The 24501-nt window shown below is 36.5% G+C and overlaps 1 protein-coding gene across 1 annotated transcript; it reads left to right on the top strand.

Moving 5' to 3' along the window:
- Positions 1 to 7096: 7096 nt before the first annotated feature.
- LOC122135637 (protein phosphatase 1 regulatory subunit 14B-like) lies at positions 7097 to 23948 on the top strand. The gene is made up of 4 exons (XM_042715741.1): positions 7097 to 7514; positions 22191 to 22271; positions 22414 to 22446; positions 23716 to 23948. The coding sequence occupies exons 1-4, from the start codon at positions 7332 to 7334 to the stop codon at positions 23782 to 23784; spliced, it is 366 nt and encodes a 121-aa protein (XP_042571675.1). The 5' UTR covers positions 7097 to 7331; the 3' UTR covers positions 23785 to 23948.
- Positions 23949 to 24501: the final 553 nt, after the last annotated feature.

Below are 24501 nucleotides of genomic sequence, written 5' to 3'. Positions count from 1 at the left end.
TTTGTTGATACTGACATTTTGTCTTGCTGAATGTTATCACACTGAGCTTTTTAGAAACCCATTTCAGATATATAGGTAACAGTTGTCTGGGAAAAGTCCACAATGACAATAAACACAGAAAAAGAACATGCACATTTTGCATGCAGTGTTTGGGGCAAATGCATTACAAGTAATATGAGTTACGTAATCAGATTACTTTTTTCAAGTAACTAGTAAAGTAACATTACTTTGTAATTTACAAGAATATATCTGAGTTACTTTTTTCAAATTAGTTACTTTGTTTCCCATCTCAGGCCACATGCAAATGTAAAGTAATGCATTACTTTCACATAAAATGTAACTAAGTGATGCAATAAGTTACTTTTTTAGGGAGTTAGGCATTACTTTTAAAAGTAACACTGTTTGCATGAATAGAGGACAGCAGTGAGTACCAGAAAATTCACATTTGTCACATCAAGTTGACTTTTGCCAGTTTTGTGGAAGCTTCTGTGCATCAGAAGTTTATGACAGACACAGAATTCATTCAGTATGTGTTCAAATGGCATCACATCGTTTTAAAGTGTATATTTAGGGGTACATTTCATGTCAGCCAAAAAGTCAGAAAATCAAATCTTTTTTGATAAATTATGTGGTTGAATAATATACCCCCTTAATGTGCTAAATCAATCGTTTAGCAAGCTTAAGATCTAATGACTGTTTAAATATGATAATGAAAATTAACATTTGATTCATTATTTTGTCAACTGTGTTACTGACAAATGTGTCGAATGAAACATGAATAAAGTCCCACATGTTTGATTACACATTGGTTTGAAAGTTTTTAAGTCTATTCACCAGAGTTTTTGAGGTTATCTGTCTAACTGATTTGAAAATATGAATTTGGGGCTTCATAATGGGCGTACTGTGGGATGCTATCATGAGGGATGATAGTTTTCTTTAACATAAATCCACAGTATGCTGAAGTTAGTGTTATTCACCATCTTTACCGAAGACACCCATCTCTAGAGATATCCCTATCTTTTTTTCTGACGTATTAGTTCACATTTAAAATATTTATAACATAAAAACCACACATACACAGACAAAGTAACACAGTTGACAGGTAAGAGTGAACTTAGTATCCATAAAGCATTTTAAACACACACACATTATAATATTATAATAATATATTTTATAACGTTAATAAAAAATATAACATAAAATCATATATATATATATATATATATATATATATTATTACAAATGCATCATTCAAGTTGTAAGGACTAATACAATAACATCATAATACTTTATCAGTCATGACTAAGCAGAAATAGAAATATGCCAAATCTATAATATTATATAGGTTTATGTCAATCATGAGGAATTCTGAATGCTTTTAAACATTTGACAAATGTGAATATAATATGAATATAATATTATGGATACGGAGTTCATAGAAAGTGTAGCCGTGATTAGATCAGTTAAGTTCATCCATTGTTTTCCATGGTTTTAGGCAATTCCTGTGTAATTTCTGTGTTATGAGAATAGTTTGTGAATATTTATTTTTATCAACAACACTCAGTGGGAGCATAAATTGACACTGAATTGCCAACATTGTCAACCGTGTTAATCCTTGTCAACTGTGTTACAGTTGATGGGTAACACAGTTGACATTTTGGCCGTTTTTTGGCGCCTTGTGCAAACTGCTGACCTTGGAATAGTTAGTACATGACCTTGATTAACTTTTGTTTTTATATTCTTTCTCTACATATTTCTAAATATAACATATGACACAAGTTCCCTAGAACATCTTGATAACACAGTTGACAGTCAATTAATCTACTCAATAATCTAGATAAAATTTCCCTCCAAATAAGGAAAATACATCATGTGATGTTGGACATGTGACTTTGGAACAAACCATTGCTGGTTTATAGGGGGTTTTATATGGAAGCAGATTAGTCTCAAATATAATTCACGCAAAAAACACGATTCACACATGCGTAGACAATTTCACATGCATGAAACCTAATTTCACGTACACACAAAAAAAATTCACGTGCGTGAAAAAAAAATATATCAACAGAAAAAAAGCAATTCGTGCGCAAAAAATATATATATTCACATAAAAACATTTCAGAATGTGCAAAATAAAATTTATACAATGCACAAAAACCATTTGTCATAAAAATGTACATTTCACAAATGCAAAACACAATTCGTAGATATTTGTGAATTTTTTTGGTGTGTACGTGAATTAGGTTTCATGCATGTGAAATTGTCTACGCATGTGTGAATCGTGTTTTTTGGGTGAATTATATTTGAGACTAATCTGCTTCCATAGTTTTATAGGGAGTAACACAGTTGACACTGATTTCTCAGACATACACAAAATGTATGATTTAATGTAGATGCATGAGCAAAAACAATTTTAAAACACGTTTCTCATAATTGTGAGACTATATTGCTTCCATAGCACGTTTCTCATAATTTAATGATTATTTTGGACAAATATTTATGAGAAATATATACAGAAACATGTATTTTTAGAGTTAATCTGAAGAGCAAAACCTCACATTTACCAAATCGGACAGCACAAAAACAGCAAACTGCAGTATAGAATATGCCATTTTTTTGCAAGATAAAAGATGGATATCTGTTGGATTTTTGTATTAAATAAATTAGAAATGTCCCCTGATATAAAAGTTATCATTGTTTGAAGTGAAAAGTTTTTGAAAAAATTGTAAAATTGAAAATAGAGTCCAAGGACATGACATGTACCCCTAATTATAGAATGACTCTTACATGAGCTCTGGCTTTGAACAACACATCTTTTACATTTTTATGCATTTGGCAGACAATATATATTGTCTGCCAAATGCATAAAAATGTAAAAGATGTGTTGTTCAAAGCCAGAGCTCATGTAACCTACAGTTCTTCACTACAAACAGTAGATGGCAGTGACACATAAAGCTCCTGAACACCATCATCAGCACTCTGTGGGAGTGTTAAAGACAACAATGTTGAGCTTTGATAACACAGCCAACACTCGCTGACTCATCCTGGACCGATGTCATTCAGAGACAAAGGGATACGCACACATTCCACACAGCAGTTCAGCCTCAGGCTCGGTGAATGTCCTTATGTAAGAACTGAAACACACTATGGTGAGGCTGATCATGCATTTACATCACTGACATACTCTTCTAAGCACATTAAGGAAGGACTTGAGGCAAATCTAGAGAGCGGAATCTCACAGAGAATCTTCTCATTTGTGCCAGTAAGCAACCACCTTAGCAACTGCATTGCAACACACTATTAACTACTTCTTTTAAAATGATTAAATAACAACGCCCTGACAACCATCCACAACACCCTAGCAACTGCATGGTAACACTTTATTACTCATAACATATGCAAACTATGGCAAAGCACGTATTAACCACAAAACACTGCAAGATAATACACATGCAACTGCATAACAACGCCCTGACAACCATCCACAACACCCTAGCAACTGCATGGTAACACTATATTAACCAGCAGAACACATATGCAAATATGGCAAAGCACTATTAACCACAAAACACATATGCAATGACATAGCAACGCCCTGACAACCATCCACAACACCCTAGCAACTGCATGGTAACACTTTATTAACCAACAGAACACATACAGTATGCAACTATGGCAAAGCACTATTAACCACAAAACACATATGCAATGACATAGCAACACCTTGGCAACCATCCACAACACCCTGGCAACTGCATGGCAACACACTATCAACCCACAGAACACATATGCAAAAAACCATAGCAACTGCATAGCAATGCCCTGGCAACCCTTCGCAACACCCTAGCAACTGCATGGCAACACACTAACCTACAGAACGTATGTTCAACTGCATAGCAACACCCTGGCAACCATCCACAACATCCTAGCAACTGCATGGCAACACATTATTAGCCTGCAGAACACATACTGTATGCACTGCATAGCAACGCCCTGGCAACCATCCACAACACTCCATCAATGTACATGTACATTTTTCTCAATAAAATTCATTATTTTTTCTTGAAAGCACAGCGTTCCTATGGAATGCATGCCCTGTATCATCGGCTGGCCCTATTTTTGAGTCTTGGCTCGGATGAATGAATTTGTTGGCTGTGAAAGATGAGCTGCTGCGTTGCTCAATAATTTAGAGTTTGTAACAGACGGCACATTGGCAAGAGAAGCAGCGAAGCTGCACTTGACTGATATTCGCTGACAAAACAAAGGGGAAAAGCGGCAGCCATTGTTATTATCGAAATCGGATCTTTGGAATAGCCAATGCATGCCTTTTGTCTGGCCTGGTGTACACTTTGACATGGGAATACACCCCAGAATTCTGTTTGGACAGCTTGAAGCAATGTTTGATGCGATGTGGGCACCATAAATGTGTTTCTCGCATATCAAGTTTTGTTCTGTCCAAAGCACTCCAGTCTGTTGCATTGCTGCGTCTCCTTATCCATCATTTATTAAGGTGCACCCATTTAGTTCCAGGCCTTATCAGCCACACGCCTGATAATGGCAGCTATAAAAGACATGGTTGATTTCTAATGCATGTTTGGAGGCTTTCTGATGGGTGAACAAATAGATAATCTGCACTGCTAGATACAAGTGACTGCACTTCTGTCATACTTGAGCTTTATACAGACACTAGATAAAAAGAAGCCTTACATTAACTTATTAAAGAGTTTAAATGAATCCCAAAGCAAAATAAACACATTCCAGTACTCTTTTACATTCTCTGTGCCTGTTTTCTGACATCAGCAGCTCCACAGTTATCTGTTGACAGCGCTGGGTAGTAATTGACTGCATGCAATTTTGATTATGCAATCAGATTACAAAAATTAAGCACTTGTAATTAGATTATATTACATTTTTAAATACTCGTAATCAGACTACAATTAATGATTACATGATTACACATAATAGCAATATTGATTGATTTGATTCTACCTAATTCTTCTTTTTTTATCGTTTAAATTTTTCCTTTTAAAATAGAATATTGCTCGTATAAATTTCCAGTTTTGTGGATATTCACACAAGGACCATTCACTATAAATACAGAGAAACTGGAGAGGCCAAACAGTATTTGACTATTGGACTTACAAAAACTGGTTTATTTTACATTAATCATGTAATCATTGTAGTGTCCTGGAAATATTGTGAATAACCTGCATGCACATCAACTGATAACAGAGTTTCTCTCCATAAACACCATCAGCCTTGTGGGAAAATGAGCTTAGTGGCGGTAAATGGAAACTTTATGATCTGGCCAGCAGCTCTAAGTGACAGCTGACTTATCAGCTGCTAAGAGAGGATGATTCTGCCATATATGGCTCTTTGCTGATCCCCATTTAATCAAAACGGGGCAGAGTCACATCTATTACTCTCCATTTCCTCCTGGCACAGGATATCACTTGTAATGAAAGCACCATTACCTCTGATAATGGGGCAAAGTGTCTGAGAAAACGAGGTGTGCTTCAGAATCAGCATTGCTAATATACAGCTATGTGGATATCACAGAGACTCTTTTCACTTGAGAAAATAAACCACCCCTTAGCAACCACCCAGAACACCCTAGCAACAGCTTAGCCACACTCCAAGCACCAGATCAGATCACTACAGAAACCACAATAAGAGCCATTTAGAATATCTTAGTATCAACCTTAAACCAATGCCCTAGCAACCAGTCACAATACCCGAACAAACTGAAACAACCACGTAGCAACACCTTGGCAACAATTCAGAACACCCTAGCAACACCTTAGCAACCACCCAAAACACTGCAGAAACAGCTTAACAACACTCTAAGCACCCACACAACACTCTAAGCACCCACATAGCAACACACTAACAGCATACACATTTTAGCAACCTTATACCAATGCCCTAGCAACCACCCAGATCACCCTAGCAAACACATAGCAACAACCCTGGCTAAAATTTAGAACAAGAACACCCTAGCAACAGCTTAGCAACCCCCAGGAAATTTCCGGAACACCCTAGAAACAACTGAACACACTAAGACACTAACAGTCACTCAAAATCTATAAAAAAAATGACCTAGAAACCACCCAGAAGATCCTGGCAAATGCATAGCAACACCCTGGCAACCGTCGTGGTACTCTTGTGAACACGCAGTGGAGAATTCTCGTAGCTTCATAACACTACAGTTAAACCACTGACGTCACATGGACTGTTTTAATGAGGTCTTAACGACTTTCTGGGCCTTGAACGTGGCTGTTCCCTTGCTGTCTATGCAGAGTCAGAAAGCTCTCGGATTTCATCAAAAATATCTTAATTTGTGTTCGGAAGATGAACAAAAGTCTTATGGGAATGACATGAGGGTGAATAATTAATGACAGAATTTTTATTTTTGTGTGGACTTTAAGCACCCAAAACAACCCAGAACCCACAAAGCACTCAGAACATTTTATCAATCTTATACCAATGCCTTAGCAACCACCCAAAACACCAAAGCAACCACATAGCAACACCCTGGCAACCACTCACATTTGTGATGGTGAGTTTTAAGTCAAACACCACATTTCCATATTTTCTTTACAAATCCATTAAAAACGTACAATTAGAGAATCAAAAGCTACACATACTTAGTTATTTTAAAATTAAATTAATGAAATATTTTTGTTACTTTTTTTTAAATAAAAGCATTTGCCTAGCGAATAAATACAAATGTAATTTTTAACTCTACCATTGCATATGATAGCCAGAAGCGCTTTAAAACAAGTATTTTGGCCTCTGACCCTGATCTTACGGCATGTTATCAGTCTTGAGTTAAACTATGTTCCTCTTAGCACACAGTGAGCGAGAGAGAGAGAGAGAGAGAGAGAGAGAGGTGGAGAGGTAGTTAGTGGAAGAGAGAGAGGGAGAGAGAGAGGGAGAGAGAGAGGGAGAGAGAGAGGGAGAGAGGGAGAGAGAGAGGGAGGGAGAGTGAGAGAGGGAGAGGGAGGGAGGGAGAGGGAGAGAGAGAGAGAGAGAGAGAGTGAGGGAGAGAGGGAGAGAGAGAGAGAGAGAGAGAGAGAGAGAGAGGGAGGGAGGGAGGGAGTCAGTGTTAGTAGAGTGCAGACAGAAGACAGGAGCTAAAGCAGGCTGTCGGACAGAAACACCACGAACATGAGTCAGAAACACACTGCAGTATAGAGAGACACACACCGAGGAGCAAACAGCAGCAGGACGGTGACCGAAGGACCCTGTATTTGAATCTGTGAGACAGACACACAGAGAGAGCGAGAGAGACAGCCGTCTCTTGGACTTTTCCCCATCCGTGTGAGGTTATGGCAGGCATGGCGTCGGAGCCGGGCACCCAGTCCAGAGTGATGTTTCAGACCAAAGAGGAGGAACCTGCCCAACGCAAACTGGGCAAACTGACGGTCAAATACAACCGCAAAGACCTCCAGAGGAGGCTGGACGTCGAGGAGTGGATCGATGGGCAGCTGCACCTGCTGTACGACTGCGAGGTAAGACAGATCCAGAGAGACAGACGCTCTGAGCCTCATTACAGCACGTTCAGACTGAAGTAAATAATGCAGAAAAATAATCATGCACAGATGGTGACTTTGTGCATGTTTCACCTAAAACTCCTCCTTCAATGAGTCACTACTTGTTGTCATCCTTTGACATATATATGGAGCAGCTCAGATCATTTGAGGAGAAATTAGGTCATATTGAGAGCTCTGACTTTTAATTGCAATTTAATTGAGCGACATTGTTGGGATCTCTTCTGGAAACTCACACATGTGAGATCCCTGGAGTCCTTTTCTCAGGAATAACATCTGAGAAGCAAGAGATGCTAGTAAATATCTCTATTAAATCTCATTGTTGTCTATGAGGAATACTTGAGGGAAGTTACATAATTTTACCATGGTACCACCACAGTATGCAATAAATGTGATCATGTCTTGTTTGAACATATCAGTCATTCTGAGTCAAGAGTGAAATCAAGGAGGAACATTTTACAGCTTAAAGCTTCAGAAATGTGTTGAAATCTTACATACATTTATTCATTTAGCAGATGCTTTAATCCAAAGCGAATTACAAATGAGGAACATCTCATGCACTGGTTTTTCTTTATTGATCGACTGGATCTATATGAGCAGTGCTGAGTGTCTCAGTGCCTTTATATGAACCTCCACCGCTTACATCTGACATGATGTCAATTTCCACGGAAAAACATTTCATCTCCTTCCTCAGTCTGAAAACCAAGCAAAAATCATGTGTACAGGAATGCACTTACAACATACGTCTACAGGACAAGACAATGCACTGATAAATGTATACATACCATAAGAATTGGACATTATACAGTATATGTAAACGTAGCTATTATACAGAGAGCGAGAGAGTTGGTTTTATATATTGTAATATTACAACTAAAAACTACTATATATAGATATAAAACTGAATATATAAATGTAAATCATGAATTTAATATTACAATTAAAAACTACTATATATAGATATAAAACTGAATATATAAATGTAAATCATGAATTTATGTATAGAAGTATATATAATATATAGATTCTAGTATATAGTTCTAATTCTGACTATATTATTGTAAATCAGTAAATTTATAAATCTTGAGTATATAAAGTATAATGCTAAATATTTAAATGTAAATAGCAATATATGTTTAAATCCTGTAATGCTAAATATTTAAATGTAAATAGCAATATATGTTTAAATCCTGTATATGCATTTGCCGGGGGGGTGCCGTGGGATTTCCCCCTTTCTGGTCATGTATCCCGCCTCTCTGCTTATTATTTTTATCCCCGATGGGGATAAATTTATTCCCCCCTCAAAGTGATCAGTTGCTACTAACACTAGTGGCGAGACGGATCACAAAACTTATCAACGGATCCGTGGTTGATTAAAGTCAATTTTATTTTTAAATGCGCTACTTTGGCTGGCTCTGATATAGCTGCCGCGCAGCCCTCTCTGTATTCACTACTCTGCAGACTTCCTCAATGTCCCGCCCACGCGCTATCTGATTGGTTACACCTCACGAGTAATAGCCTATCAACACTTGCGAGAACGGTGAGAAGCCCGGTCCGCTGGGCAGATGGCAGTGGAGCTGTGTGTCGAAACAAAGGAAGCCAGCATATTCAGCATATTACTGAAGCGGGAATAAACATCACAATCTGATTATCTGTTTGTATGGTGGAGTTAGTGTTTAGTTTCGGTGTTTGGTTTTTTTGAGGCTAAAGCAAAGGTTTTTTGATTACTCACTCACTCTTGAGCGTCTGCCGCGAGTGATTTCAATGTTAAGTCAATGTAGAGGTCCGGCGCGAATGAGGCGTTTAGATAACACAGATAATGCATGTGTCTTTTCTATCATTTCACTGTAGCTCAGCATCGCTGTAAAGTTAACGTTATTACTTTAAAAGCAGCAGTAAAACTGTTTCTACTGTGATGTTTACTTTTGCAATCAATCCGTGGTTCAGCAGAGGCTGATATATAAACGAAGTAAAGCGCTGTAATGTGAACTGTCAGTGCGATAGTAGAACAATAAAATCCGAAATGGACGACCCACTGTCAGCGCTAGCCTTCTGATACAATAGATGAAGTTGCGGCTAATTTATCTGATCCTGTCCATTAGCTTTGATCCATGTACGGCTTTACAGAATGTATCCCAAGTCAAATAAACAAACAAACTTCTCCACACTGAACAACCTACTGTTCATTTCCATAAATGGGCCAGGGGTTGCCTACTTTCCCTGCCCGGAGATTCGCAGAACGAAATGTGGGTAAAAGAGGGACGACATGCCGCAGATGACGGCTCCCACACAGAAAGCAGAAAAAGACGACAGAAGTCCCGTCATCAAAGCAGACTGTTTTTTCCTAGTATGATGCATAAGGCCTACACTATAGCCTACTTTATGTTTAAGTTTGACACTACGTTTGTGCCATTTAGTTTAAACCATTCATAAAAATTTTGACATGTCTAGCCGAGTGGCACTATCAATGTTACTGCGAAGGGGATTTAATTCTTGCGTGTTTTTTCATTGTGCATGATCACAGTTCATATGTGGGGGAAAGATAAAGCTATTAGAGGTTAAAATATTATGCGTTAGGCTGCTTCATATGGAGTTAATAAGAAAAAAGATTTTAACAATTCCTGCAGATGCAGTGATGAAGTTACAGGTTTCTAATGATTTATTTTTATGAATTAAAAATGTTTCAAACATCCCCCCCTACTGTTTTTTTTCAACAAATCGCACCCCTTAAATATACTATATAGATATATATATATATATATAAACAGTATGCCTATACAGCCTGTATACATGTATTAATGCAGATATCATAATATATTAATGTAAGTGCATATCACTTATCTAAATGACATACTCACAATTTACATTTATATATTCAGACTTATAACTATATTCAGATATACCTTAATATATTCACAATATATGTTATCCACAGCAACTGTCATCTGACTAAAAACATAAAAAAAGATACACAAACAATTTGTAGAGATCAACAAACACAATTTTTGCACAAAGCAATGAAGAAGTATAATATGTCCAGTGTACAGGCATCATACTGACAAACACAATTATTGATGTATGTATTTTTTTTAAGTGTACAGTGTGGGTGGATTGTTGTGAGTGTTTTTATATGTCTGAGTGACGGTGGTTGATGTGTGTATGCCTATGTGCAATGACGTCACTGATGCGACGTCACGGACATACTGAGAAGACGCGCAACATCCTGCCGCGATCATCCAGAGAGACTGGTATCCACGCGGCGCCCCGCGCTGACATGGCAACAGCTGATTCAATTGGTTGGTGCCTGTTTCAGCATGAAGCGATGAGTGTGTGATCGTACATCGATGCCGCTGAGGATCATGTGATACATTAAGAGAGAGAAGGTGAGTGCTATGTTTGGAACAATCTAGATGTTGTTTTTCTAGTTGTTTTTCCTCCACCTTCCCTCTCTGAGACACAGACGCGCGAGAAGAAGGTTCTTCCGCCCACATGTGCTGATTATAACCCGCAGCCCGCTGACTGACAGCTGGTCTAATGCCAATCTCGCCCAGCACGACAAGACACGCAACGAACACCTGAAATCTGCAATCCTTCACCAAGCCTGTAGTTTATGCATGCACCTTTAAGGTTAAGACACGTTCACAGTAAGTATGATAACTGTAACGATAACTATACCACTCCAGTCGGACACACCATAACGTTCTGTTTATCGTTCTGAAAGTGATTACAATCAGTGTTATTTTAGTATCATTGAGACATTATAGAATCATTTTTTAATTTATTAAATTAATATTTTTGTTTTTAGTTGACATTATTACTACTACTATCAGTTGATTAATCTTTTTTTGTTTTTTTTATTAACTATTTCACACACCAACACACACACAGTGACACACATCACACACACACACCCACACATACACACACACCCACACCACACACAAACGATAAGAATGTTCCCCAAGAGGCGAATCCTAGGTCATGTACGAAAATGGGCATACTGATATGCCCTTTTACACACTCTATCTAATAACCTACAGACTGATATCTTAGTTTAATCATCCTTAGTGGTTATGGTGCATTATAGATTAAACTAAAATCAAACCTGAGTGTTTAACGCCTTTTGAAAGAACCTTGCCACAGTTATTGTGTTCCCCCATAATTTTGCCCAGCCTTCATGCTAATTCCCCTTTGTGAGATTTTTGGGTAAGTGAAATGTCATCACACAGTATAATCGTAGTTTTAGGACTATAATTTACAATTAATGCATTTGCCACTAATAGTAGTTTTAGGACTAATTTACATTAATGCATTTGCATCTTTTATCAAAAAATGTGCATTTATTTTAATTGCTTTGAATTGCAAACACCATGCTCTACTTTTAGATCTGCAGGAAGTAACTCATGTGTTATTTAATGATAACTGAACCTACAACCTTTTTGTTACAATCTTAACCCACTGGTCTACACCACTCTGATAACATGAGAAACTACACCATGTGCTTTTGTGATATGATATCTTGCATATATCAGCCGTACACTGGTGTACTGGTGTACTGTACTGTCTTGTATTATACCAAAAATATCCAAGCAGTTTCTGTAGCTCAAGAAATAGAGCATGATGTGAGCAAAGCAATGTAAAAGTGTCTTTCAAATGCATAAATGTAAGATACAGTATCAAGGAACAAGGATTCATTTCTCATCTCTTCAGTATCAGAAATGAGAGATTTCCAATGCATTTTTATGTTTAGTTTGCGTATATTTCTTGTAATCAAAAAAACGGTGTCATGCAACTGCATTGAAAATCTCAAGTGAACCAATCAATTGAAACAAATCCTTAATATTAACTATTAAGTTTGAAACTAATATAATTCAACATCAAATACAGATAGAGCGGTAAATAAAGCAAGATATCAAACACTGAACACTGAAATACATCACTGATTATTCAGCTCTCTATTGTTTAATGTAACTATATATATATAAATACATCACTGATTATTCAGCTCTATATATATATATATATATAATATATATATATATTCTCTATTGTTTAATGTAACTATATATATATAATTGCTATTTCAGGATTTGGAGTCTTTGGAGAGTTGAGTGTTTTGTTAATATTTTTTTGTCATCATTCATTTCACTATAGCTTCACTTTCAACAACACTCACCTCAGAAATAGCAAGTTACAGGTCACTAAACCCATCACCAGACAGGGCTGGAATAGAAGTGAATATATCAAATATTAGATAACAGATTACAAGAACAGAGGAAATCACTTCTGCCTCAACATTTTAAATATCCAGCTTAGCAGTCATGGTTAATGTCTGACCCTGACCTGTCACTACTAAACACAAGCACCCAAGGACATGTGAAACATTCAAGCATTCAGCGGTGCAGATCTTTCAGCATGGTGTGTGTATGAGAGAGAAAGTGTTGAATGTAGTTGGATGGTGTACATGTTCAGTGTGTGTGTGTGTGTGTTTTTTCTATACTGTAGCCGTCAGATGACAAAAGAGAAGATGATTGATTTATTTTTGATACAAATATAATATGAGGACTGCTTTATCATACACATATCTTTCTTTTCTAGAATTATTTTCTTCAGGGGATTTAAAGATGTCTGTTGTGTCCTAAATACATACAAAAGCAGCTCCATTTAAAGAGCATGCTTTCTCATTTACTGTGGTATTTTTGTGCATTTCACTGATATAATCCATCTGTATAGATATACGCTTAATGCAAGACACCCCAAGTGAATAGTCTAAAAAATTTACCTAAATGTATAAAGTATGTATATTTTCATTTTTATAATTTTATTGTTTATTTTTTGTTCCAAATTTTTTTGCATATATTTTTGTATTAAAAGTTTTCTGATGTTAGATTTAAAGATGCAAATGAGGCATTAACTAATTAAATATACACTAATTTACAGAAAATAAATATGAACATTGGATGAATTCAGGTTCAAAATTCTAGCTTCATTTTGTTGACATATTAGAGCTAAAAAAATGTATAGAGGGGATTTTGGATATCTCTTTTTATAACCCCTTAAATTAAAAAATACTGTCGACAGCCAGAAAAAAAGTACCATGTTTTTATTAATTAAATATTGTATAAAACCAGGTGAATGATATATGAACAAACCCCTCAGTAAAAACCTTCAGAATATATATAGTAATAAAACTCTAAATTGTGGTGTATGTAAGTGCTGCTGAAGTGGAGAAAAAACTCATTTTGTGAAAACAGCCTTTAAAGATATATGTTTTAACTGAAATCTACAAATAGAGAAAGTGCAGAAATAAATTCAAGTGAATGATATTTAAACAAACCCCTCAGTAAAAATCTTCAGAATATAGATAGGAATAACACCCTAAAATTTGGTGTATGTAAGTGCTGCTGAAGTGGAGATAAATCTCTTTAAATGTACGTTATTATAATATAAATCTACAGACGCAAATAGATAAGAAAATAGAAAGTAATAAGAAAATAGAAAGTACAATAAAATAATGAATTATTTGTGTATTTTGGATATATTTTTTTACATTTGTAAATATGTTATATTTTATAAATATGTTATAAATAGCCAAATAGCCCCAAATTTCAAAATTGACCAGTGTGGATGAAAAATGTTTTGCCTGTAGTGCTTTGTCTTAAGATAGTATTATTCATAAGACTATAGTGGAATATTATACACTCCTCATATCAGTGTATTAGCTTCTGTTTGTTTTTAAGCACCAGATATCAGTGTATTAGCTTCTGTTTGTTTTTTATAATCAGAATGTTTTGCTAATGGTTTTGTTAATTTGTGGTTTGTGTGTTTTTTGATTGGCATTGTGGATGGGTTTTATTATGGGTAAGCGTATGTGTTTCTTCCGTGTGTGGGTTTTTTGAAGTTTCGGTGTGTTGTGCTTATACTCCAGCATTATTCATAGCATTTCTAATTAGTCGTGAGCGTGCATTGGATCCTGCAGTTTACGCCTGCCTACCCTGACCTTCAATCATTGGGCGTTTTTGTGGTTTGTGGGTTTTCATGACAGTTGAATTTGAGTTTCAAGAAACTATTTCAAAGGAATTTTGAGTGAATGTGTTTTAGTGGTATTGGTTTTGGTTTGTTTTCTTTGTTGTTGGTTTGTGGTTTTTGTGGTTGTTGTTGTTTATTTTTATTGTTTGTTTTTGAAATGTTCATTGATTTTCTGATTTGCATATCTGCAAGCAGACAACTACACACACACACCACTACACACACACACACACTCACACACTAGCTTTTTCTTACTTACATCTCCTCATCCCCGATATGGCACATTTCATAGACTATTGTTTTTATATACAGCCATAGGTACATACAACACTCTTTTCTAATTCTTACAAAACCCTACCCCTACCCCTTTTCACAAGATCTACTTTGTGTCGGTGCATTTACTTTCACACATCAACAAACTTATTTGTTCTAGTGTCTTAATAAACAATAGTCTGTATGAAATCTGATGCGAAGCCCCAAGTGAGGTTTTTTCGTGTCACTCATTTTGTCAGGGTTTGTTGCTCACTTTTGGGTGAAAATTTTTCTAACATAATAAAATTGTAATAATGCAGCAACTGAACGGACAGCAATAACACTTACAAATGGAAAACCACGTGTTTAAGATTTTTTGGGCACTTGGGGTCTTCTTAAAGCATTGTTTCAGACAAGTGGAAGGAAAACATTCAAAATAAACTTTTAAGTGTATTGCACTTTATCTATTTGTGTCTGTAGATTTCAGTTTAAATACATATATTTAAAGAGTTTTATCTCCACTTCATACACCAAAATTTAGTTTTATTTAATTTTTTTTTTTGAAGGTTTTTATTTAGGTTTTTTTTACATATATTTTGTTTTTTTTTATGTTTATTAAATACATATATTTAAAGAGTTTTATCTCCACTTCATACAGCCCTTAGTTCCTTTTGTGCCCTTAGTTCTTTTGGCGCCGATAACGGGATGGGCTTGCCTCCGTGACGTGCTCTGCAGTTGTTGTTTTTGTGTTTTGTTAGTTTTGTCCTTTCTTTTATTATATTCCTGCAATCATTATTCATCACCAGGGACGAATGTGCTGGACATTCGCCACCACACAGCGCCCATATATCCCGTTTTCGACTATGCTGATGTTTTTGCGGGGACATTTTTGTCCGGTGGACACTTCGCTGATCACCGCTTCAAGAGGACGCGCAGACGAGAAAAATCTGGCGCTCTCGTGAGACTCATGGAAATCGAACGCCGCATTGCATTATCTGCCCATCTCATCTGAAAGAATTATGCCGCTCGTTGCCAACAATACGGCATCAACAGAAGCGCTCCATCGTGCTCTCTCGGACAAATAAGGATTTCTGACCTAGCCACTTGCTGCACTCCGTCCGTTGCTACGGAAGGTAAACTTGAGCGGTGCATGACGCTATTCGGACCGCGGAGCTCATCTGGGGCCTTTCTGGCAGAGGACCGAGCGACACGTCAATCCACACGGTGATTTGCTCGCTCAGGGCGCCGTGCATGTCGTCTGCTACCGATCAATGAACCGGTGCGCTTGAATTGCTACGAGTATGTACTCTACGGTAAAAAAATGGTGCTCTGGCTCAGCGAGGTCTCGTTGAAACAGCGCTCTCCATTAACTGCCGACCTTTCTATCGCTCGCGGCGTTTTCACCTCGGCATTCTCGTAGGAGCAAATTAACGGGGCAAGCGCGCGGCGTCGGAACGTGCTTTTACAGCAATTAACGTTGTGTACAGATGCAACTGTGTCTGATCAGGATGTGCTGCAGAGATCGAGAAACACTCACTCTTCATTAGCCGTGCAAGCCTTTCTATTCGCCGCGGGAGTTTTCACCTCGTGGATTCTGGTTGAGCTTTACTATCCCGCCGCAGCGCCACAGTAACCTGGCAAAACAGAACTCCCTGATCATCACAGAGCACAGAACAACAACACCCAGACTTCCATTTTAATCATTCTTTGGGGACAGGTATAGCCCAACCGCTCCCGTGAGCTGCCAAAAGACAGACAGCCTTCTACATGTCCCACAAGAAACAGTACTGCATATGATCACTGTTGCTCACCCGAGATCGTACGCAAAGGATGCATATGTGCATCTCTGTGCCCGACGCACTTTGGGACTCTGCCTGATCACTGTCTGATTCATCTTCTATCCGTACCATACAGTTAGCAGGCCTAGAAACCTATGTGAATGCTCAGCTCAAACGTTGCTAAGTAAGGAACTAGTAAAAAGAATTGGACTAATGAGAGCAGAGCAGGATTTACTAACTGCTTTTTTTGAGCTCTCACTGATTGCTGATGTACGCTTGGAGCTGAAGCTGCCTGTCCCCGACTGATCCCCTGACTCCGTACGAGATTACGTGACAGAGACGTGTAAGCTAGTCTCTATTATCAGCGATCCTAATGCCTGGAGCGCGATCCTATGTGTATTCCCACTACCAGGACGTTCAACTAAATTTCTATCAAGCGAAGGACAGCACTTGATAGTTGTCACATGCCAAGCACTCCATGTGCCCGCTGTCGCCGTCAGAGTCCAAGAAGAAGATGCTTTGCAGGAGTGTGTTTCTTTCGGACTCAGGCATTGTCTTTAAAACAGGCTAAAACACACCTGGACGGAGGAGATCAAAGTGGCAAAGAGGAATTATTCTGATAAAATAGGCACTCAGTTCACATTTACAACGCAGACGACTCACGCATCAGTGTGGAAAAGTCTGAAAAGAGATCACCAATTACACGACACCAGCCCCATCAATTGAGAACAACGACTGGCAGACGACTGACGAGTTTTTACTGCAGGGTTGAAGAACACCCTCACTGCCCTGAACGACTCCCACAACCCGTTCACTACCATTTACACCTCTTGCAACCCGCCCTGAACACCTCTCCACACAACCGTTCTCACCATTCACACCTCCTGCATCCCCCCTCTCCCCCACACCTGCATACAGATAACGAGGATGCGGTGCGCCAGGTCTTCCGTAAGCAGAAAAGGAAAAAGCCCAAGGCCCAGACTGTGTTAACCCAGCTTGTCTGAAATCTGTGCGACCACAGCCCCCATCTTCACAACTATTCTCAACCGATCACTGTGGAATGTGAAGTCCTTCATGCTTCATACTATCCGGTCGTCCCTAGCCCAAGAATCCAAATTTTAGGACTAAATGACTACAGCCTGTGGCCTTTAACGTCTGGGGTCATGAAGTCATTTGAAAAACGTGCTTGCCCACCTTAAGGACATTAACTTGGACCCTTACTGTATCCTCTTCAAGTTGCCTACAGAGCAAAACAGGTCTGTGGACGATGCAGTAACATTGACTTGCATTATGTTCGTGCAACACCTAGATAGATCAGGACTTTATGTGAAGAATCCTGTTGTGGAAACTTCATCTCGGGGCCTTCAACCGATCATCCCAACCTCCTCTCCTCCCAAACTACTCAGCGCTCTGTGCCCACCTCCAGCTGTCAGTGGATCCAACAGCTTCCTGAAGACAGGCCGCAGCTAGTGGATGCTGGGAATACACATCCAGCACCCTACAATCAGCACTGACTCCCCAGGGCTTTGTTCTCTCCCCACTGCTCTTCTCCCTGTAACTAATGATTGCACATCTAGGACCCCTTCTGTCCAAGCTCCTGAGTTTGCAGATGAACACCACACTCATCGCCTCATTCATGATGGTGACGAGTCTTGCTTACAACATGAGGTAAAGAGCTTGCTGTCTGGTGTACTCTCAACAACCTGGAGCTTAACACGCTCAAAACCAGTGGAGGTGATCGTGACCTTCAGCAAGAAACCCCCCTGCTCCTCCCCCGCCATACCATCATTCACAGCACTGTGACTGCAGTGGAGTCAATTCAGGTTCCTGGGCACCACCACTCTCTCAGGACCTGAAGTGGGAACATCACATGACTCCATTGTGACAAAGCCCAGCATAGGTTGTACTTCCTTTCGCCAGCTGAGGGGAACGCTAACCTTGCCACAGGAGCTGCTGAAACACGTTCTACTGCCGCCATCATGAAATCCAGTCCTCTGCACTTCAGTAAACTGTCTGGTTCAGCTCAGGAGCGTCTTCAATCTTCTGCACCTCAGAAGAACACAGAGGTCAGGTCCCGGATCTGCAGAGAGAATCATCTCGGACAACCCTATGCCTTCTAATTCACAGAACTGTACCTATCCACTAGAGTGAGCAACAAGGGCTGGCCAAAAATCCCTCTCGGACCCCTCACATCCAGCACCACTCCCTTGTTTGAACTGTGGCCCATCTGGTCGACGGCTACAGAGCTCTGAGCACCAGGAACGGCCAGACACAGGAACAGTTTCATTCCCCAGGCAAATCCATCTAATGAACACTTGACCAATAACTGTGGAACACATGACACTATTTATAATTACAGACACAGTATACTTATTAATCCTAAACACCCATACTTAGTGTACACTTTTAAATTATTATTTTTTTTGCACAGTAATACCTGTACATACATAAATACTGTGTACTATATCTGCCATACAATTGTAAATTTGTATCTTGTCATTCCTTACCTTACTGATTTGTATTTTTGTATTTTTTTATTTATTTCTTGTGTGTTTTTGTTTCTGACATTCTCTTGCACTGCGGAGCTTCTGCTTCTGTCACGAAATCTCATTCTAGTATGTGTAAACATACCTGGCAATAAAGTCATTTGATTCTGAATTCTGTTTGATTAACATTTTTATATATTTAAATCTGTTTTAATTATAATACATATTTTTGAGGCCATTTTCCCAAAATGAGTCTTTTTCTTAACTTCAGCAGCATGCACTTACACGAAAATTAACAGTTTAATTTCTATTTATATTCTGAAGGTTTTTACTGAGGGGTTTGTTCATATATCATTCACACCAATGTATATAACATTTTATTTCTAAAACCATGGTGAAAATTAATATCTTTAAAGTCTGTGAGCTTTTTCTCCACTTCAGCAGCACTTACACTTAGTTTTATTCCTATCTATGAAGGTTTTTATTGAGGTGTTTGTTCATATATAGGTTTTGTTATTATTTTGTTATATTTATTCCTAAAAGCATGGTGAGTTTTTTTTTATTTTGGTGTTTATTTTCTGATTCATGCAGTGATACAAGAATATATCCAAAATCAACTTAGTAAAAACTTTTATTTATTCCTAAAATGAAACCAAGATTTCAATCCTGGCTGAACTTGGTTTTTTTAAGTTTTTCATTTTTTTTTTTTGAAAAATTGTTGTTTTTTTTTAATTAGGTTATTGCTTTGAATTATTTGTTATTGAGGGGAAGTTTTGTTTTTTTTGTTGTAATCAATCAAAGGTGGGGGATTATATGGGTGACATTTGAAGAGTAGGTTTGCCTAGTTTTTAAACTGAAAGGGGGGGATCAATGTATTCTATTTTTTTATTTATTTATTATGGTGAAGGATGATCTTGTATATGGCTGACATTTGTGGGAGGTCAAAGGCCACTGCAATCAGTGCTACTGGAGAACATTTCTATATTATGTGAATGTGTTTGCAGTGTTTGTGTTTTGATGGCTGTGAGCCTGAGGCAGAAAACCCGGGAAGGAAGATCAGATTAGTAATGGATCCACATTAGGGAATAAGCACCGCCTGACATCCGTGAAATCTCATTCAGACACAACACACCCGCATATTAACACTAACTGAGACCGAAATACGGCCTTCTTTGCTGTGACTGTTGTACAGTTATTACCATGTAAAGGAATAATTCACCTGATCATTGCCAAGAAACTTTTTAGTGTTTATTTTGTTATTTATTTTTGTGTTAATTTTTTGTTTTTATTTATGTTTTAATTTATTATTATTTGAATTTTTTTGTCTTGTATTACTTCAATTAATTGTCAACAAAAAAGCTTTATTATTATATTAATGTATGTAACAATATTCTGAATTAGTCAAATTTTTATATTACTTTTATATTCATCTTAGTTTAATTTTTAGTAATTTTGTTAGTTGTTATTAGATTTTAATATTTCTATTTAGCTTTAATTTGATTTCAGTTTTACTTTAAGTAATAGTACATCGACTTATTTTATTTCAGTTATTGTCAACAAACATTTAAAGTTTGTTTTTCATCTATTATATTTATTTTATTTTATTTCAGCTTTATTTCAATTAAGGAAAATTATTTTAATAGTTTTAGTTAACAATTTCAACACTGCTTTTAGGACATTATCAAATGCTTCTAACTGGACACCATGGTAGCCATATTGATATATAAACAACATAATAATGCAACATAATATGCAACAAGTTGTGATGTGTGAATAAAATACAAGATTCTTACAGATACATAAATGGAGCCTAATAGAAGCAACTGCCCTTTGGGGTAATTAGCACCTGCTAACGCAGCAGTTTCTCTAAAGTTCTCATCTCTGAGGTCCTCTAATATTTATGTGAGCAGCAATTAGTGTGCTGAGTTTAAAGTCAATGGTGTGGTTTCTAATGCGGCATCACTCTGGGGCTCCTCATTTCTCTGATCTGTCTAATTTGAGATGCTTTTAAGAGCGGATGTCATTAAAACAGTCCAGCAGAGATGCTTTGAGCTTAAATCTCAAAGACTATTAGCACTTACACACAAGGTATAACCTGATATCTGACATAAATTAGATTCACTAAGAAACCAATGTACTGCGTTAATTGATTTTTTGCATGTGTTTCACCTGTATTTTGAATTATGCATTGCACTGCACACTAATGCATAGTGTTTTTAAGATTCATGGTTGAAGACAATGTGCAAAATACAACTACTGGATTGTATGCATTGCACTGCGTAGTGTTTTAGGGTTGAAGACAATGTGCATACATTTACTGGAAAATGTATTGGTAATTTTCCTGATTTACACATTATGAATTTTGTTTTATTTTACTATATGTTTTGATTATATGCTAAATATATGCTGTATACAGTGAAGCTCAATTAAATAAATTTATGGCCATTTTTTATATATTTTTGAAAAATATAATAACCATTATTTACAGTCTCTATCTATATTATATATATATATATATATCTATATATATATCATATTTATATACTATATATATATTGTATACTATAATTAGTTTTATTTTTTTTGCCATTTATTTTACATAATATTATTTTTATTATTTTTGTATATTATTCGAAATATATATTTTTAAAAGCGTTTTTTTTTATATATTTATTTTTTTTTGGTGTTTTCTAATATTCATTAAAAAAATATATTGAAATAACTATATGTATGAAATATATTTTTAGCAAATACCTTTTTTAAATATATTAAATTTATTTTTGAACATTTTTTTTTCCTGTTTTTTTTTTTGTTTTCAAATGTTAATGCTGCATGCATGTGATTTTGTCATTATATTTTGTTTTTGATTCTTGTATCTTGATTCTTATTGATTTTGAGTTTCATTTATCATTTATAAGTTTTGAGAATTTTTATGGTTTGCAGTTTGATTGCATCGGCAGCTACATTTCTGGACCAATAACTTTCATAATTATTAATAGATTTATTTCGCAATTAAAGTAGCGATTGCATTAAATGCACAGTGTCTCAGTTATGATCATCTGCTGAAACAGCCACATTAATTGTGTGTGCAGGAGGAGGAGATTCCTGACCTGGAGATCGACATCGATGAACTTCTAGAGCTGACCGATGAAGAGCAGAGATCTCGACTGCATGTATGCTCAGCTTAAGCTTCATCTGACGCATAGCACAACACAGATAACCTCTGCATGGAAATGCATCAGTGTGACTGCATGCTTCTATAACTTTATGACAAACATGTACAGATGTTGTACCAGCTGTTCTGTCTTTTAACAGGAGCTTTTACAAGAATGTGGAAAGCCAAAGGAGGTAAGACAAACTCAGAGACAGAGGAGGGTTTAGAGTTTTGTGGGTCCTAAGTAAGCGGTCCTTAGAAATCTAAATTAAAAATCCCTGGGGCCAGGGGCGTCATGCACTTTGAATTTTTGCACAAATATAACAGGCAATGGGCAAGAAGCCTCATGTAAATGTGCGCTATTTACCTACGCATAAAACCCATCTTTTTACTTAAGTAGCCTACTTTACTTATGGGTGTCATGTAATAGAATATTTTAATACGACTGATTTTCTTTTTGAACGTGTTTTTTTTTTTAAAGTTTATTTGTTAAAATTGTTAGAAGTTACAATTGGAACATTGGAAGTAACATTTTCATTGACTTAAATCTAGCGCAAATATAAGTACTCTCAAAAAACCCTCAATCTATATATATATTATATATATATATATATATATATATATATTATATATATATATATATATATATTAAGCTTTAGTTCATATTTATATCAGTTTTAGCAGTTTTAGTCATTTTACTTCATCTTAATTTTACTTAGTTGCTAAGACAACATTACTATTTTGTTTAAGTTTTATGACGTTTTTCATCTAATATGTACATTCTATTTTATTTCAGCTGTATTAAAGTATTAGTGAATGTATTAATATTTTGAGCAGGCTTTTGTGTTTTATATTTTCCATTTTCATTTTAGTCATTTTGTTATGTGCTTTTGTCATTTTTTTTTATTTTTGTATTTACTGTATATGAATATTATGAAGAAAATCCCCCTAAAAACCAGATGCACTGAAAAAAAGGCCTAAATTTATGATTTATGAATTTTAATTGCATATAATTTCCCCATCCATTTGGATTATACAACATAAACATAAACAAACTAATAAACCTAATGTGATTCATATTACATATATGGCAGTAATTTTCAACACCCCAAAAAACAAAAATAGTAATGTCATCATTTTATTATTAAATATTTGAATTTTATATGATACATTTCAAGTTTATTAGTACTATTACAGAAGTATGTCCGTTTCATTTATGTATGACTGACAAAAAAGTTTACTGTTTTTTGTTCATGTTAAAACTGTGTGAAATTGTATATGCAAATTTGGGCTTAGAATATATATTTTAACATATAAGAAAGTGCAACTGTAAAAACTTTTAATAGATAAACTGTAAGTTAGGTTACCATAGATGGTTGCCAGTTTTTCATAACAAATTAACCAAACCATTTTTTAAACTTACAGCACACTAAACCTTAACCAAGCTCTCTCTCTGACCACAGGACTTTATCAACGGTCTGCTCTACCGGATGAAGGGACTGCGGAAGATGTCAGGATCTCTGAAGAAATAGTATTAGGTCAAAGGCAGGATTTTTCAAGATAATGTGAACCACCCAGTTCCGCCCCTGGCCCCGCCCACTTCAAGCCCCGCCCACAACTCCTCCTGTATGTAGAGCGTTGAGTGTCTGTCTGTGGATGTTTTTTTTATTAATTGAATGCATGGGTGGGTGAGGGAAGGTTATTTATATGTTTATTTATTTTGTTGAGCTTTCTCCAGCATTGCAGATCAACTGTATTGCCTATTATTACTCAAACAAGAAGGTTGTTTTTTTTGTTTGGTTGTTTTTTTTTTTGTTTTGTTTTTTTGTGACTTTTTATTTTTTTATATTTTTTTTTTATATGTGTTTTGTTTTGTAATGTGTTATTTCTTTTCAAGATTTTAGATGAAGAGTATAGATACAGTTCATGATAATAAAATTCAGAATCCAGAATATCTTTCTTACATTCTGCCATTGTCTGATTTCAGTTCTAAAACAGAGCTATTTACTGCATGACAATTAATATTGTGATATTAGTGCAGAATATTCTGGGTTAAATAGTTGACAGAATAATTTAAAATTAATGTCTATGGGTTCAGTCTACTGCAAATAAATGGTAAAATATGCATCAGTAATAATGCTTTTATATACTATGATGTATAACACAGCATGAAATGCATAAATATATCCAGTATTGCATTAATATATGCAGTATTTCAGATCATGCACATGTATATCCGGTGAAGTGGA

Source organism: Cyprinus carpio, chromosome A25, assembly GCF_018340385.1.
Source record: "Cyprinus carpio isolate SPL01 chromosome A25, ASM1834038v1, whole genome shotgun sequence".
Classification (NCBI taxonomy): domain Eukaryota; kingdom Metazoa; phylum Chordata; class Actinopteri; order Cypriniformes; family Cyprinidae; genus Cyprinus; species Cyprinus carpio.
The sequence above is the reverse complement of the archived record's forward strand: the minus strand, read 5'-3'. Positions and strand labels throughout refer to the sequence as shown.